The 14,081-nt window shown below is 39.0% G+C and overlaps 1 protein-coding gene across 2 annotated transcripts in view; it reads right to left on the minus strand.

Moving 5' to 3' along the window:
• SMARCC1 (SWI/SNF related BAF chromatin remodeling complex subunit C1) overlaps positions 1 to 14,081 on the minus strand; it is a 129,267-nt gene that overhangs the window by 55,388 nt on the left and 59,798 nt on the right. For both annotated transcript variants that reach the window (XM_055413703.2, XM_055413702.2), the window contains exons 16-21: positions 13,873 to 13,986; positions 13,163 to 13,316; positions 12,159 to 12,272; positions 10,297 to 10,356; positions 2,491 to 2,749; positions 1,621 to 1,782 (exon numbers count right to left, since the gene is read on the minus strand). In XM_055413703.2, the coding sequence (XP_055269678.1) occupies positions 1,621 to 1,782; positions 2,491 to 2,749; positions 10,297 to 10,356; positions 12,159 to 12,272; positions 13,163 to 13,316; positions 13,873 to 13,986 (863 nt within the window). The remainder of the gene's footprint in view (positions 1 to 1,620; positions 1,783 to 2,490; positions 2,750 to 10,296; positions 10,357 to 12,158; positions 12,273 to 13,162; positions 13,317 to 13,872; positions 13,987 to 14,081) is intronic.

Genomic DNA, 14,081 nt, shown 5'->3' on the forward strand with positions numbered 1-14,081 from the left:
ATGAACAATATAAAAAACATTGGAAATACACAACTGATAACTGTATATAAAACAGGATTTTTACTTTAGTGTGAGAATAGGAACACTTCTATTTTGAGAAGTGGGTTGCCATTTCCTTCTCCAGGGAATCTTCTGGTCCAAGGGATCAAACCCATGTCTCCTTCTTAACCACTGAGCCACCAGGGAAGCCCCATCTGTCTCCACATATTGACCTATTTGGAACATTTCATATAATTGCAATTACATAATATACTGTCTCTTTTCACTGGCTCTTTCACCTACCATAATGTTTATAAGGTACCTCCACAATGCAGAATATGTTAATACTTCATTCCATTTTACGGTCCAATAATATTCCACTGAATACCACATTTTGCTTATCCATTCAATTGATGGACATCTGAGTTGTTTCTACTTCTGGTTTTATGATTATTTTTTTTTTTTTGCATGCATGGCAAACAAACTAGATAATCTTAAAAGTTCCTACAAAAACACACACTACCAAAACTGTCCCAAAAAGAAAGAGAATAATTTCCTATAGCAAGCAAACAGATTTTGAATCAGTAGTCAAAAAACATTTTAAGTATAGCCACTTCAGAAAACAGTATGGAGGGTGCTCAGAAAACTACAACGAGTATTTATGTGAGAATGTGAAGAAATCAGAAACTTTATACATTGCTAGTGAAAAAAAATAAAAAGGTAAAACCACTGTGCAAACAACTGGGTAGTGTCCCAAAAGTTAACTACACAATTCTCACAAGATTCAGCAATTCCACTCCCAGGTACCCAAGAAGCAGAAAATATTATGTACATGAATGTTCATAACATCATTACTCAAATGAATAAAAAGCACAAACAAACCAAATAGCCATGAACTGATTAATGGATTAGTGAAATGTGCCATATCCACCCAAGTGCATGATCAAGCACAGAAAGACATGAAGCACTGAATCACACTACAACATGAATGAACTTCGAAAGCATTACAGTACATGAAAGAAGTCAGACACAAAAGGCCACAACAGCATGATTCCATTTATAAGAAATGTCCAGAAAAGGCAAATCCATAGAGACAGAGAGCAGAGTAACGGTTACCAGAGTTAAGGAGAGAAAGAATGGGAAGTCACCGCTTAATTGATATGGGATTTCTTCTGGGGTGAGGAAAATGTCCTGGAATTAGATAGTGGTGGTGAATGCACAACACAGAGAATTTACTAGAAGCCACTGAATAATATACATTTAAAGTGAATAAAATGAAGAATTTCACATGAATTTTATTTCAATTTAAAAATAACCCAAAACAACAATCTACTCAGCAACATATAAATTAAAACAACCACGAAAGTCCGTTTGGAATTCCTAGGTCTACACGCTCAAAACCTAAATTTAAAAACAGGCATCAGATACCTCACAACTGTGATTTATTAACAGTTAGGAGACAATTTTTAAAAATTCTATCACAAAAGGAAGAGATTTAAAAAGTCATACATAAATTTTTTTAAGACCTACGTTTGTACTGATCATTGTATTCACTTTTAAGTGCAAGTGAACCCAATTATTCTAGCTGACAGGAAAACACAACCATTATTAACCGTGTCCTTGGGGGCAGCAGGGACTCACCCAGTTTCTCTGGCTCATCTGGCCCCGTGCCTGCAATGCAGCTGCTCTCCAGGCCGTAGGTGGGATCCACCTTCCCAGAGGCTCGGGCTGCTTCCTGAACTTTCTTGACATGAGCCTCCACCAATTCCAGGGGCACCTCCTCCCTGACCCGAGAAAACTCCTCTGTGTAAGAAAAAAAATGGAACAGTGATCTGGTGACGCATGAATATTTGCTTCAGTGTAAACTGGGAAATCTGACACAATACTAGTGTGTCGTGTATAACCTAGTAACCTTTCTCGAGACTCAATCTGATCTATCCCAGGAAATCAAGAAGGCCAAAGTCAATAAGCGTGTACAGTAATGCAATTCCATGACTCTTATGTCTTACCTTACGTGTCACAGTCTTACTATATAAACAAGAGATTATGATCTTTAAATATCTTTCAGTAACAATCAAAACTGCTGTCCAAATTTCATCTAACTCTGCTGTTTGGATTTTAATCAAGAAAACAGTAAGGATGAAACAATCAGAAAGTCAAGAAAGAATTCTATAGTGTGAGAAAGTTCTAATTAGAATTCATGCAACCCAAGAATGTTAAATAACTCTTTTTGCCAATTATATCAAAATCCATATGAATCACAAAATACCATTAAAAACCACTGTTTTGACCCTCTAAATTCTTAAAAAATGCTCCTAGTTTGAAAAATGTTGTATGTTAACTGCTTTATTTAAAAAACATAATCTACTATCCTTAAGGGGTAACACATAAAACTGCAATGAGTGTAACAGCTGATAACACCTATATCAGAGATAAAACTATCATGAAAGAAAGCATGAAGCCATGATCTGAAATGGTTATGCTCGCGAGACAGCTTAAGAAAGTCCATACCCAAAGCTGCTTTGGCTGCAGCAGACGCCACACGAGGATCCACCACAGATGCCAAAAAAGCAACAGTGCTCATGACTGGGTTTCCTGACTGACTGAAGGGGACAGGTTGGTAGGCCAGGGGCCCCAGGGAAGCATCAGAATTCTCAAGGTACGGGTCCTCAATGGGAAGCCTCAAGAAGTGGAGGATGCATTCATCCTGAGTGCGACTTCCAACATGCTCTGACACTTTGTTCCAATCATCCTTATACATCTCCAGAGCCTGTGATGGAAAAAAACAGGAGCTTTAATATCAGGTGACAAAGAAGTAATACTTAATGACATCAGAAACCTGCGACTGTTCTTTAGATGGGCTTTAAATTAAAAACAGTAATGAAAATAGTTATACTGTTCATAGCAGGTAGATCTGATTGATTCCCTTATTATGTTAAATTCTCAGTCAAGAGAAACAAATAAAAGGCATGTATATTACAAAGAATTATGGTGCTAGAGAAGATTCCTGAGAGTCCCTTGGACTGTACAGAGATCAAACCAGTCAATCCTAAAAGAAATAAACCCTGAATATTCACTGGACAGACAGAAGCTGAAGCTTCAATATTCTGGCCACCTGATATGACAGCCGACTCACTGGAAAAGATCCTGATGCTGGGAAAGACTGAGGGCAGGAGGAGAAGGGAACGACAAAGGATGAGATAGTTAGCTGGCATTACCAACTCAAAGGACATGTCTGAGCAAACTTCAGGAGAGATTGTCTTGATACTTTTCAGCATAACCTTTTCAGATGAGTTACTTTTAAGCTTTTTTCATTGTTCATTTTCCTTTAGCCAGAGAAAAGAAAGAAAGTTCAGGAAGCTTTTTTCCCAGAATAAAGCTAAGGAACTGACATGCAGAATTCAAGTCACAGTCAGCATCCAGAAAAGCACAAGCCTGAGAAACAGTGAAGTTCTGAGCCTGAGCACCGATAGAAACATTAGAGAGGCAGAATGAAGAGATGTTTTCAAAACAACACGGTGACAGACCTCCAGGAAGGAAAAGGGTGACACATAGAAAAAAGTTATTAGCAGACATTTTATACTACACAACACCTCCTCCTGTCATCACTGGGGTCTTCACCACTGCTTACTTGGATTCTTAGAATTGCCTGTCTCTACCCTTAAATTCAACCTTCTTCCTGTTGCTGGATGTATGACACAAACTATTGCCTGCTTAAAACTATTTCAGTTCTCATCATTATGTTATGGAATTAAGGTCAAACACGACAGGGATCTGCTAATTATTCTACCTCACCATCATATTCTTTAATGTTCTGGGAATACCCAGATCCCACATCCTAAGTATTGTGTGTATGTACAGTTTGTTCTGTACTAGAAATATCATGGACCAGAACCAATACCAGCACCCTACTCCAGGAAGCTGTCCATTATATCTTATCTACCCAGGCCAGCTACAGAGCCACTCCTCTGTATATCTTATGCTCGTCATACCTCTAATCATGTTTCAATCAGTTTCTATTACACAGTAGACTATTACTGAACTGAATTGCAAAACTGCAGACACTATGGGCTAGTCATCTCAATCTGTCTGCCACAGTGCCTAAAACATAGTATCAAATAAAATGTGCTAAATTTAATCACAGGCAGCCAAATTAAATTAGGAGAGGAATCTTACTTTTCCATGCCTCTAGGCATTAAAAGAAAAAAGAAAAAATCTGGGGAATTCCCTGGCAGTACAGTGGTTAGGACTCTACTGAGAGGGGCAAAGGTGTGCTCCCTGGTCAATGAGATCCTGAAAGACAAGGAGTGTAGACAAAAACAAACAACACCCCATAATATTAAAAAAGGCCTTTCTTCAAGACAACTGGAAACTGAAGTGTAGCATAAAATGACACAGAAAGATACCTAGTAAGTAGCCTATGTGATATGCTTGTCTGATAAAATGGTATGATTTGGGGGAAGGAGAGTGGACAACAATAAACTCCAACAAGTCTTCCAGACGTATTTATCAGGGTGAAATTGACGAAGTTTTTGGTTATAAATCGATTAAAAAATTTTCCTCTGACTTCATGTTCTTAAGCTATTAATTATAGATAAATAAACGATAAAAACAGAAAGCGTGAATGGTCAACAATGCTGTTGGGAAGACTTCTACATTTCTCTGTATAAATGCAGACATCTGTTGGTTCAACTGCATGTTTAAAAGGAAAATAAACTGGTTGCAAAGTCTCCAGCTGCAGGAGAGAAAACACTATTGTGTGGAGACAAGTGGCTTTCTGGGATATATGTTCACGATAAACAATAGCTCAGCCATTCTGACCTCACTCTTTATTTACTATCCACTAATTTTAACCAGTCAATCTACGGGAAATCAACCCTGAATACTCGTTGGGAGGACTGACGCTGAAGCTCCGGTATTTTGGTCATCTGATATGAACAGCTGACTCAAAGGAAAAGTCCCCAATACTGTGAAAAATTGAGGGCAGAAGGAGAAAAGGGCATCAGAAGACCAGATGGCTGGATGGTATTACCAATGCAATTGACATGAACTTGGGCAAACTCCGGGAGATAATGAGGGACAGGGAGGTCTGGTGTGCTGCAGACCATGGGGTTACAAAGAGTTGGACACAAAGAAGAAAACTCTTGAGCATAAATGGGCAGCAAGGAAAAGAACTGACAGGAGAATGCTGTTTCAGGCAGTACTGCACAACTGCATCTCTCCCCAGAGCCCACAGACTCTATATGAGCAACACAAAAGCATTTCCCATACATTTCCCCACAAGGACTGAGAACTGTAAAATCAATACCCACAAGCAGGCATGACTAGACAAGACAGCCCTGAATTAAAGAAAAAGGAGTTCAGGAAAGAAGCTCTCTGCATACCAATGACACTGAAAGGACAGACAAGAACAAATGAAAACAGTGGTAAAAATGCAAAAGGAACAAATCTTTTTGAATATAGACAGACACAGAGAAAGACAGGCTAAGAAGAGAGAATAAGGAAAGAAGAGGGTGGTAAAAATGAAAAAGAAAGAGTTAATACACCATTAAAATTTTTCATGAACCATGACTGTTGGAACAATTCATAAAATCAAATTAGAGCAAAACAGATACCTGCGACACCACCAGGCCCAAAGGATCCCTAAGTGTGGTCTGGAAACTCACAGAGCACCAGACCCCTTCACAGAAACTGAGAGAGCAAAATAATAACACAGGGACATTACTATCTTACTCGTTATGCCAACATGTGCACAATGGTATAAAGCAATGGGGGGGGGGGACCACTGGCCCCTTGGTATGAATCAAGGCAGATGTCTGAGGGGTCATTTAATTCCTCATTACCACATACTTGGAGAAACCAAATAAGCCAACGTTACTTAAACGTTTCCTGGATGAAATAGTAAAAATGATTTTTATTGAATTATCTTAGCCCATGTGTTTTCAATATTTGGTGTTATGAAATGCCAGGTAAACAGGAAGACTACAAACTCTCGAAGCATGGTAACTATCTAAAGGAAAAGCACTTGTGTGATTGAGTTTCAAGTTCAAGTAGCCACTCTTCTCCAAGTATCACTGTCACTAGAACGAATTGCTAAGATACCACAGTTTTACAGACACAGATGTTCTCAAAAATAAACAATGATTCTCAAAATTATCACTCCAAGGAAAACAACTGATACTGTCTGTTGCCAACAATTAAGTGAAAAATTACAATTCTGAAAATCATGCATCTGCCATGAAAGCTTGTTCTACTCTCTAAAAGACTTCCTAATGAGATCGGAGAAGGCAATGGCAACCCACTCTAGTACTCTTGCCTGGAAAATCCCATGGATGGAGGAGCCTGGTAGGCTTCAGTCCATGCGGTCGCTAAGAGTTGGACACGACTGAGCGACTTGACTTTCACTTTTCACTTCCATGTACTGGAGAAGGAAATGGCAACCCACTCCAGTGTTCTTGACTGGAGAATCCCAGGGACGGGCAAGCCTGGTGGGCTGCCGTCTCTGGCGTTGCACAGAGTCGGACACAACTGAAGCGACTTAGCAGCCAAAGCAGCAATGAGACTGGTACCAATATTATCAATTTGCATTTTTTGATATTGTATAATGAACTGCATCAACATTTGGAAGATCTGCATAAATCAGAAAACCAGTTATTTTCCAACTTATCAATGAAAGACACTATGTAATCATACATGGGTATAAGATCCGTTACTAGTCCAACAAGAGAGATCAACAGATTTCACAGCAACTAACATTCTGAAAGAAATGGGAATACCAGACCACCTGACCCGTCTCTTGAGAAACCTGTATGCAGGTCAGGAAGCAACAGTCAGAACTGTACATGGAACAACAGACTGGTTGCAAATAGGAAAAGGAGTACGTCAAGGTTGTATATTGTCACCTTGCTTATTTAACTTCTATGCAGAGTACACCATGAGGAACGCTGGGCTGGAAGAAGCACAAGCTGGAATCAAGATTGCCGGGAGAAATATCAATAACCTCAGATATGCTGATGACACCACCCTTATGGCAGAAAGTGAAGAGGAACTCAAAAGCCTCTTGATGAAAGTGAAAGTGGAGAGTGAAAAGGTTGGCTTGAAGCTCAATATTCAGAAAACAAAGATCATGGCATCTGGTCCCATCACTTCATGGGAAATAGATGGAAAAACAGTGGAAACAGTGTCAGACTTTATTTTTTTGGGCTCCAAAATCACTGCAGATGCTGATTGCAGCCATGAAATTAAAAGACGCTTACTCCTTGGAAGGAAAGTTATGACCAACCTAGATAGCATATTAAAAAGCAGAGACATTACTTTGCCAACAAAGGTCCGTCTAGTCAAAGCTATGGTTTTTCCCGTGGTCATGTATGGATGTGAGAGTTGGACTGTGAAGAAAGCTGATCGCCGAAGAATTGATGCTTTTGAACTGTGGTGCTGGAGAAGACTCTTGAGAGTCCCTTGGACTGCAAGGAGATCCAACCAGTCCATTCTAAAGGAGATCAATCCTGGGTTCATTGGAAGGACTGATGCTGAAGCTGAAACTCCAATACTTTGGCCACCTCATGCGACGAGTTGACTCACTGGAAAAGACTCTGATGCTGGGAAAGGTTGGGGGCGGGAGGAGAAGGGGACAACAGAGAATGAGATGGCTGGATGGCATCACCTACTCTGTAGACATGAGTTTGAGTGAACTTCAGGACTTGGTGATGGACAGGGAGGCCTGGCGTGTTGTGATTCATGCGGTTGCGGAGAGTCGGACACGACTGAGCAACTGAACTGAACTGAACCTTTAAGAAACTACCACTGGTGAAGGTTTAATGTGACACTGTACAAGCATACCTTGGAGATGCTGCAGTTTCAATTCTGGACCACTGTGAAAAAGTGAGGATTGCAATAAGGAGAGTCACACAGATATGCTGGCTTTTACAGTGCATATAAAATTTGTACTATGCTGTAGTCTATTAAGTTTGCAATAGCTTTATGTCTTAAAAAAAAAAATAAAAAGCACGTACTTTCATTTTAAAATACTTTGTTGCTAGTGCTTCCTTGGTAGCTCAGTGGTAAAGAATCCACCTGCCAATGCAGGAGACATGGATTTGATACCTTGTCTGGGAAGGTCCCACATGCCAAGGAGCAACTTGAGCGCATGCTCCCCAACTATTAAGCCTGTGCGCTAGAGCCTGGGAACTGCAACTACTGAGCCCAGGAGCTGCAACTACCGAAGCCCTGGCAACATAGAGACCATGCTCCACAACAAGAGAAGTCACTGGAATGAGAAGCTAAAACACTGCGATGAAAAGTAGCCCCCACTTGCCGCAACTAGAGAAAAGCCCGCACAGCAATAATGACCCAGAACAGATAAAAATAAATAAATTATTTAATTAAAAAAAAAAAAAACTTTGCTACTAAAAAATGCAAGCTATCACCTGAAAGTAAAAGTTGCTCAGTCACGTCCGACTCTCTGCAACCCCATGAACTATATACAGTCCACGGAATTCTCCAGGCCAGAATACTGGAGTGGTAGCTGTCCTCTTTTCCAGGGGATCTTCCCAACCTAGGGATTCAACCCAGCAGGAGAATTCTTTACCAGCTGAGGCACGAGGGAAGCCCAAGAAAACGAGTGGGTAACCTTATCCCTTCTCCAGAGCATCTTCCTTACCCAGGAATCAAACCTGGGTCTCCTGCATTGCAGGTGGATTCTTCACCAGCTGAGCTATCAGGGAAGCCCATTACCATCATCTGAGCCCTCAGTGAATGATCTTTTTGAAACAGTAACATCTAAGACCACAGATCACTGGAAAAAAAATGTAATTAACAATAAAAAGTTTAAAACATTCTGAGAATTTCCAAAACGTGACACAGACACAAGGTGAACAAATACTGTTGGAAAAATGGCACCAACAGACTTGCTTAAGGCAAGATTTCCACAAACCTTCAGCATGTTTTTTAAAAAAAGGGGGGTGGGGCAGGGCAGACGCCTTTATCAAAGAATACTAATTATCTGAAAAAGCCATTAAGATATTTCTCCTGCTTCTAACTACATATCCAGGTGGTAACACACTTGTCTAACAAACTAAAACAATATAAAGCAAATTATGAAAATCCAGGTCCACGTAGTCAAAGCTATGGTTTTTCCAGAAGTCATGTATGGATGTGAGAGCTGGACCACAAAGAAAGCTGAGCACTGAAGAATTGATGCTTGTGAACTGTGGTGTTGGAGAAGGCTCTTGAGAGTCCCATGAATTGTAAGGAGATCCAACCAGTCCATCCTAAAGGAGATCAGTCCTGGGGGTTCATTGGAAGGACTGATGTTGAAGCTGAAACTCCAATACTTTGGCCACCTCATACGAAGAGCTGACTCATCTGAAAAGACCCTGATGCTGGGAAAAGACCCTGAGGGCAGGAGGAGAAGGGGACGACAGAGGATGAGATGGTTGGATGGCATCACCAACTCAATGGACATGAGTTTGGGTAAACTCCGGGAGTTGGTGATGGACAGGGAGGCCTGGCGTGCTGTGGTTGATGGGGTCGGAAAGAGTCGGACATGACTGAGCAACTGAACTGAAGACAAACAGTTCTCCTCTGAAAATGGTTGATAAATATGAACCCAAAGATTCTCTTTTTCCTACCCTTCAGAGTACAATTATGAGATCTGCAAGAATCTCCAAAGACATAAGGAAACTGAAAAAAGCAACGTGCTGATGGACAGAGATACTGTGTATAATCACGGATTCATCAAGGTCTTCACCTTTCATTCACAAGGTAGTTTTTTCAATGGTAGATTATTTTTAGCCCCTTTTCTGAAATCCTTTTGGGAGATACAGAGGTTTTATGCTCAAATGCATAGAAACTCTCGGGAATTAATCTACAATGACTGACATGGTCTAAGTTAAGAAAAACTGGATATAAAGAAATGCCCCAATTCAAAGGAACATCAGCTACCCAAGGCCAAGGAGATAATTACTGCTGTGTGAGAACGAGGGTCCAGAGTTGCTAGATCTTCTAATTATGGAGGAAGAGTTAGAAATCTAGACTCCCTTGACAAAGTTCCAATATTTGTTGGTAACAGATTTAAAATATAAAAACTCAACCGTGCCAAAATAACACGTATTCAAGCTTGATCTCCCCTACTGACAGCCAGCACGTTACCTCTAGTGTGATATACAAACTTTAACAGCCCAAGAATATTCTATTAAAACTCACTGCATGGATTTAATATTTTTAGGATAAATTTCAAAGGTATATTTAAAATGCTAGGCACAGAAACTTAGCACCCATCTCGTAAGAATAAAGGGACTCCACCATTAATGTGCTTACCTCCAACAGTAGAAGAGTCTCCTGCTCAGTCCATTCTCTTCCAGCACTAGCACCTTTACTCTAAAGAAAAAAATTCAGAAACTATTTAACTCATTCCTAAAGGCTGAATATGGAGCTCATCAGAGCTCCTTTCTAAGTTCCAGGGACTATTTTCTGCAAACCACCAAAATAAGTCCCTGAATAACAGGAATACAACATGAAAGGAACTTAAACTTCCAAGAGAAAGGCTGTTTTATTTCAAAGATTTCTTGCTGTCTACCAAGAACTCATGGACTACTTAGACATGGATCACTTACACTACCTATTTCTACTACTTTGATATTTAAAAATACCTTTTGAATCGACAACAGCATAGCATATTAATGCATACTATGGATGCACTAAAATATTAAAACATAAAACAATCTTTGGTATACCTTGAAGGCTGTACTTCATCCAAGATTTAAGTACAAACTGTACTATACATAAGGCACTCTGGCAGATACTTTACTCCAATTGCAACAGGTTCATATTATCTCATATTTAACATCTCTTGATTAATAAAATCTCCAAGTGACTCCCTAAACTGCAAATCACTTTTTTCATGAGAATATTTGATAACTTACAAGTGAACGTGTGTCCTCTTGATTAATACTTTTATCATTAAGAGATGCCTCTAATTCTGATAAAACAACTTGTTTTGATGTCAATGTTTATAAATATTAATATAGTGATTTTGGCTTTCTTTTGTTTAGAAGATATGTCTTTCCCATTCATTTTCATTTAGTCTGTATCTTTATATTTTGAATGTCTCAGACAATACATGTTCTCGATTTTTCATCTAATTTGACAATCTCTGCTACTCAATTAAAACATTAAAACCATTAATGTGCAATTCAATGTACTGTTCCTATGGTCTTTATTTCTTCCTAACCATCATGTGCTTCCACTTGGAATCACTACCCTTCAACTTAAAGAATTTCCTTCAGCTTTCCTACACCTTGGGCTACTTCTACCTTTTGAATGTCTGTGAAGGTCTTTACTTTCAATTTTGAAAGGTATTTCTATTGAATACAGAATTTCAGAGTGATAGTTTCCCTTTCAGCATTTAAAAATATTTTTACGTTGTCCTCTGGCTCCTATCATTTCTGGTGAAAAGGCAGACATCAGTTTTACCATTGTGCCACTGACTTTAATGTGCCCACCTCTACCCCCACTCTCCTTGATTGCTTTAACACATCAGCTTTAAGAGTTTAAACATCAAATGCCCAAGTATGCTTTTCTCTGTATTCAATCTCTTATTCTGGGCATTGTTATTTTTTCATTAGTTATGGAAAATTTTTAACCCTTACAGTTTCAAATATCAGTTCTGCGCCATTATCTCTCCCCTTATGGGTCTCTATTAATGATAAATGAATCATTCTTCTGACTGTACCTCATGTGTCTCTTGCATTCTTTTCTCTTTGTCTTTTCCCCTCAATTTCAACCATATTTTATTCTCTTAGTGTGTCGATATATCTATCCTGTCTTCGGCTGTCTCCAGTCTTCTGTTAAATCCATCCAATGGGTTAATTTCAGGTACAGTTTTAAGTGTTCAATACGTATTTGATTCTTTTTATATATTCACATTCTCTGTTGAAATTCTCCATTTTCTCCTCATTTTCTTTAACATATTAATCAAAGTTATTTTTATATACCTATCTTCTAACCACATCACATAGTAACTTCTATAAAATGCCATCAGATTTATGAAGAAATCACACCTCCTTATCCTACAGAAAGTAAATCAAGTTTCTTACAGAAAATGCTGCTTCTTAGAAGTAACAAGGACAATTAGGATATGCTAGATTGTAGTCCATATGTCCCTATCAAAAAATCCTTACCTTTGCTAAGGTTTTCTTGGAGTAGATGTCAGTACGAAGACCAAAGTTCTGCAAATCAAGTGGTTTTTCCTTGTTCTTCTCAGGAAAATTTAACATCTGCTGAGCAGCAGGAATCTATGAGTCAAATAAACGATAAATGGCTGTACTAACCTCTACAAAGTCAAGGGGACAGAAGTTTTTAAGGTTGTTTAATACTGGCACTTAAATTACTCCTGGTGGAGATTCTACAGAAAACAAAAAACAAACACCTTATGCTAAACTAACAAAATTTCAACATATAAGAAACTTTTTTTGCCTCTCTTAAGTCATACAGACAACAGACAAATTTTCTTTAATGTTTCAGTGGGAGCAATTTATAAGTTTCCTTTGTGTTATTCCAATAGAATGATACACACAATCCGATTGACATAATAATCTTTTCAAGAACGTGTGCATGAATGTCTACTTTCCAAATGTTAAGGAAAGGGGAGAAGTTCTAAACAATTTAAACAGTCTGCTTCTTGATTACTGTCTTTGATGGCAGAGGTGATAAAGGAGTCATGAGTTATGAAAGTAAATCTGTAACATGATAAGATAAAGCACAGACTCTTGAGATTAAGGAAAGAGCATTATCTTAAAACATACAACACTCCTATGGACTCAAACATTTACAACAGATAAAGCAAACACAACCTACCAGCTAAGAGGCAGCACAATTATACGACTATGACAGTACTCCTGAATACAGACACTAGAAATGGCTGTCTGTCATTACCAAACCTGAAGAATGGACACTGAAACCGTTAGTCACTCAGTCATGTCCGACTCTTTGCGACCCCATGGATTTTGGCCCACTAGGCTCCTCTGTCCATGAGATTCTTCAGGCAAGAATACTAGAGTGGGTGGCCATTTCCTTCTTCAGAGAATCTTCCGGACCCAGGGATCAAACCCTGTTCTCCTGCAATGCAGGCAGATTCTTTACCATCTGAACTACCAGACCTGAAGAATAGGTGGTATTAATTTACCTGAGGTGACCGAAGATGTAGAGGAACAAGCCCCGAGGGGGTATCAGCTAACACATTGAAATGAGGAGTTGGAGGTGGTCCCATTGCCATGGGTCGACTTTCTGGATCCACTTGGTAATTAACAAGCCCCCACTGTTCTAAAAAGGCATGAACCCTGAAGGATAAATATCTGAAAGTTAAAATCTAGAGAATGTACCTCACCATCTTCATAACCATCCAAATTTCATTAAAAAAACAAACCAAAAAAACAAGTAAACACGTTCTTTTCAGGTTATGAACCTTCACAAAGTAACCGACAGTTTTGGTTTGAGGAACAATCTCTACAAACTCAAAATAATGTTAATAATATAGCACCCCTAAACCAAGTAGAAAGCCTAATCATTTCAACCACAGAAATGAGAACAAATGCCTATACAGGTCCACGGTGAAAGAACTCACACATAAACCAAACTCACAAATGGAAATCTACTTTTTAAAATCTTTTTTTTAGACAGATTTAGGGCACAGAGCTTACTCACTCCCCACCCTAACCCACTCTCTATCTATGGTCAGTTTATGATTAAAAGATGTAAAATGTGAATTAAAAAAAAAGATGCTGCTTTAGGTATTTTATTAACCAAGAAAACATCCAGTTTAATCAGCCGAACATTAGCGAAGTACCAGTAACCATCTGCAGTGAGATATCTGAGAAAAAGTCCAGACATTTTTACCTCATCACAGCACACACATCTCCAGTTAAGTTCCTTCGACAAGCAGTGCTGGTTAAATATTCTTGGGGATTTAGGCGGTATGTGTCAATCATAAAATTTCGATAGGCCAAGTATCTAAAAAAGTAATGGCCAAATTCGTAAGGTGAACACACATCCTTTCAAAAACAGTAACTCATAGAGCAAAGTAGTTTCACATTCCTCTGGCAAAT

Source organism: Moschus berezovskii, chromosome 24 (genome assembly GCF_049115385.1).
Source record: "Moschus berezovskii isolate FMDL1 chromosome 24, NW_MosBer_1.0, whole genome shotgun sequence".
In the NCBI taxonomy this organism is placed as follows: domain Eukaryota; kingdom Metazoa; phylum Chordata; class Mammalia; order Artiodactyla; family Moschidae; genus Moschus; species Moschus berezovskii.